This window comes from Camelina sativa, chromosome 6, assembly GCF_000633955.1.
Source record: "Camelina sativa cultivar DH55 chromosome 6, Cs, whole genome shotgun sequence".
Lineage (NCBI taxonomy): Eukaryota > Viridiplantae > Streptophyta > Magnoliopsida > Brassicales > Brassicaceae > Camelina > Camelina sativa.
Genome location: NC_025690.1, coordinates 13,326,694 through 13,328,561, shown reverse-complemented (window position 1 = coordinate 13,328,561; position 1,868 = coordinate 13,326,694). Strand labels below are relative to the sequence as shown.

General features: G+C 41.2%; 1 protein-coding gene across 1 annotated transcript in view; it reads left to right on the top strand.

Annotated features, from left to right (window-relative positions):
- LOC104791174 overlaps positions 1–1,868 on the top strand; it is a 4,083-nt gene extending 2,215 nt beyond the window's left edge. The window contains exons 3-5 of the mRNA XM_010517000.2: positions 59–157; positions 232–406; positions 842–1,868. Coding sequence (XP_010515302.1) covers positions 59–157; positions 232–406; positions 842–1,686 — 1,119 coding nt within the window. The 3' untranslated portion in view covers positions 1,687–1,868. The remainder of the gene's footprint in view (positions 1–58; positions 158–231; positions 407–841) is intronic.

Genomic DNA, 1,868 nt, shown 5'->3' with positions numbered 1-1,868 from the left:
TTTTTTTTTTTTTTTTTTTTTTTTTTTCTGTTGGTTTTTTAACGGTGTCCTTGTTCAGGCTGCAAAGGGAGTTGCTAAAGGCTTTCAAGGGTTTAGTGTCAAGCCACTAGACAGCCTAGGCGTCAAAAAACCGGTGGATAAGAATGAGATGACCCAGGTATCTACCTATATAGTATTTGTGTGCATCTGCATCATTTGTTAAGTCTTGCCTACTGAATCTTAACTTTGCAGAGTATTAAGAACATACTTGCTTCCAACTTTCCTGATGGTGAAGAAAACCACCCACAAACTCTCTTGTACAAGAATCTCTGGCTCGAAACTGAAGCTGCCTTATGTTCCACAACTTGCATGGCTCGGTATCATCGGATCAAGAACGAGATTGGTAATCTTAAATTTAACGATAAAGGTTGGTAACTTTCAAACTAACCGTCTCATCTGTCTGATACTATTAGTGGCTAGCATTGCAAGTGCATTTTCTCTATGCTACTGCTATGCTTAATTTGCTTATAAGAGATCCACATGCAGTTAAACACTAAAAATGACAGTAGAGGTGATTAGGATGCTGTTTCTCTTGTGTCCTTTACGAAAATATGTAAATCATCTGTAGATCAGTTTTTTATATTTCTCTGAGATTGGCAGGCGGTAGTTTTATGGATCGGATTTAACCCGGTTATAGGTCAACTTTGGCGTACCAAATTTAAACATGGGCTAAACGATTGTTTAGTCATGCTTAGGATATAGTATTAGAAATGCTGACCTTGCGCATCATTTTGCGAATAATTTTCAAAGGTATTTGTTTTACCTATGTTTTAACCATTCATGTTCTTGCTTTCGATCCCAGAGATCTCTGCAGATGCAGGAACCCTTATGCAGGAACCTTCTCTTAACCCCCAGAAATCGGTTCCCATCATGAACGCTGCAAATGCAGAGCAGGAGACAACTGAATCGATCATCAAACATGGAAGCAATTGTGGGAACAATGTAGTAACAATGAGTCATGATGCCCCACAAAGCTCTAGATTCAACTCAGACCCTGTGGATGCGGTATTATCGCTTATCTCCAGAAGCTTTGCGGGTGGTTTAGAACACACCATTCATGGAAACATAAGGCCTGATGATGCTGCAGCCTCTGGAAAGATACCGGATGCGATACAGCAGGCATCCCCTGCATCCACTACAGAGAACAAACATAATGATGTTATAGACCGGTTTCAGATTCTGAAGCAGCAGGAAACAGAGCGCAAACTCAAGTCTCAGAAGTTCCCAGATTCAGACATTGATGTTATGGACCGGTTTCAGATTCTGAACCAGCGGGAAACGAATCGCAAACTCAAGACTCAAAACTGCCCAGAGACAATAATGGGTGACCAGGAGGAGAATCCAGAAGCTCCGGAGATGGCTAATATTGGCAGAAGCAGTCATGTGGGTGACGTTATGAATAGATTCCAGATACTGAAACGCCGGGAAGCTGAACAAGTGCAGAAATCTCTCAACAGCTTAGATATGGATCCAGATTCAGAGAGTGACCAGCAACGAGCGCGTGATCATCTCTGGTCAGCTTCGCTGTTAACAGTACCTGCAAATTCTCAGATAGAGACATCCGGCGTTGATACAGAACCATCTACATCCGGAAAAGGCTACGAGAGTCCGGCCTCGGACTGGGAACATGTCCTCAAGGATGATTGAGTAGTGGAACTTCCTTGGATAAGAAGTTTCGATCCTTCAATGAATCTTTGTTTGTATAAATAAAAAGATTTGTAGAATAATAACATGAACGCCATTATGAAAATGTCTGTTGTGTATGATAAGGGATGAAACTGCGTGGTGTGGTATTGATAATTTTCAAAGAATAGTCTAGTTTTCATTTT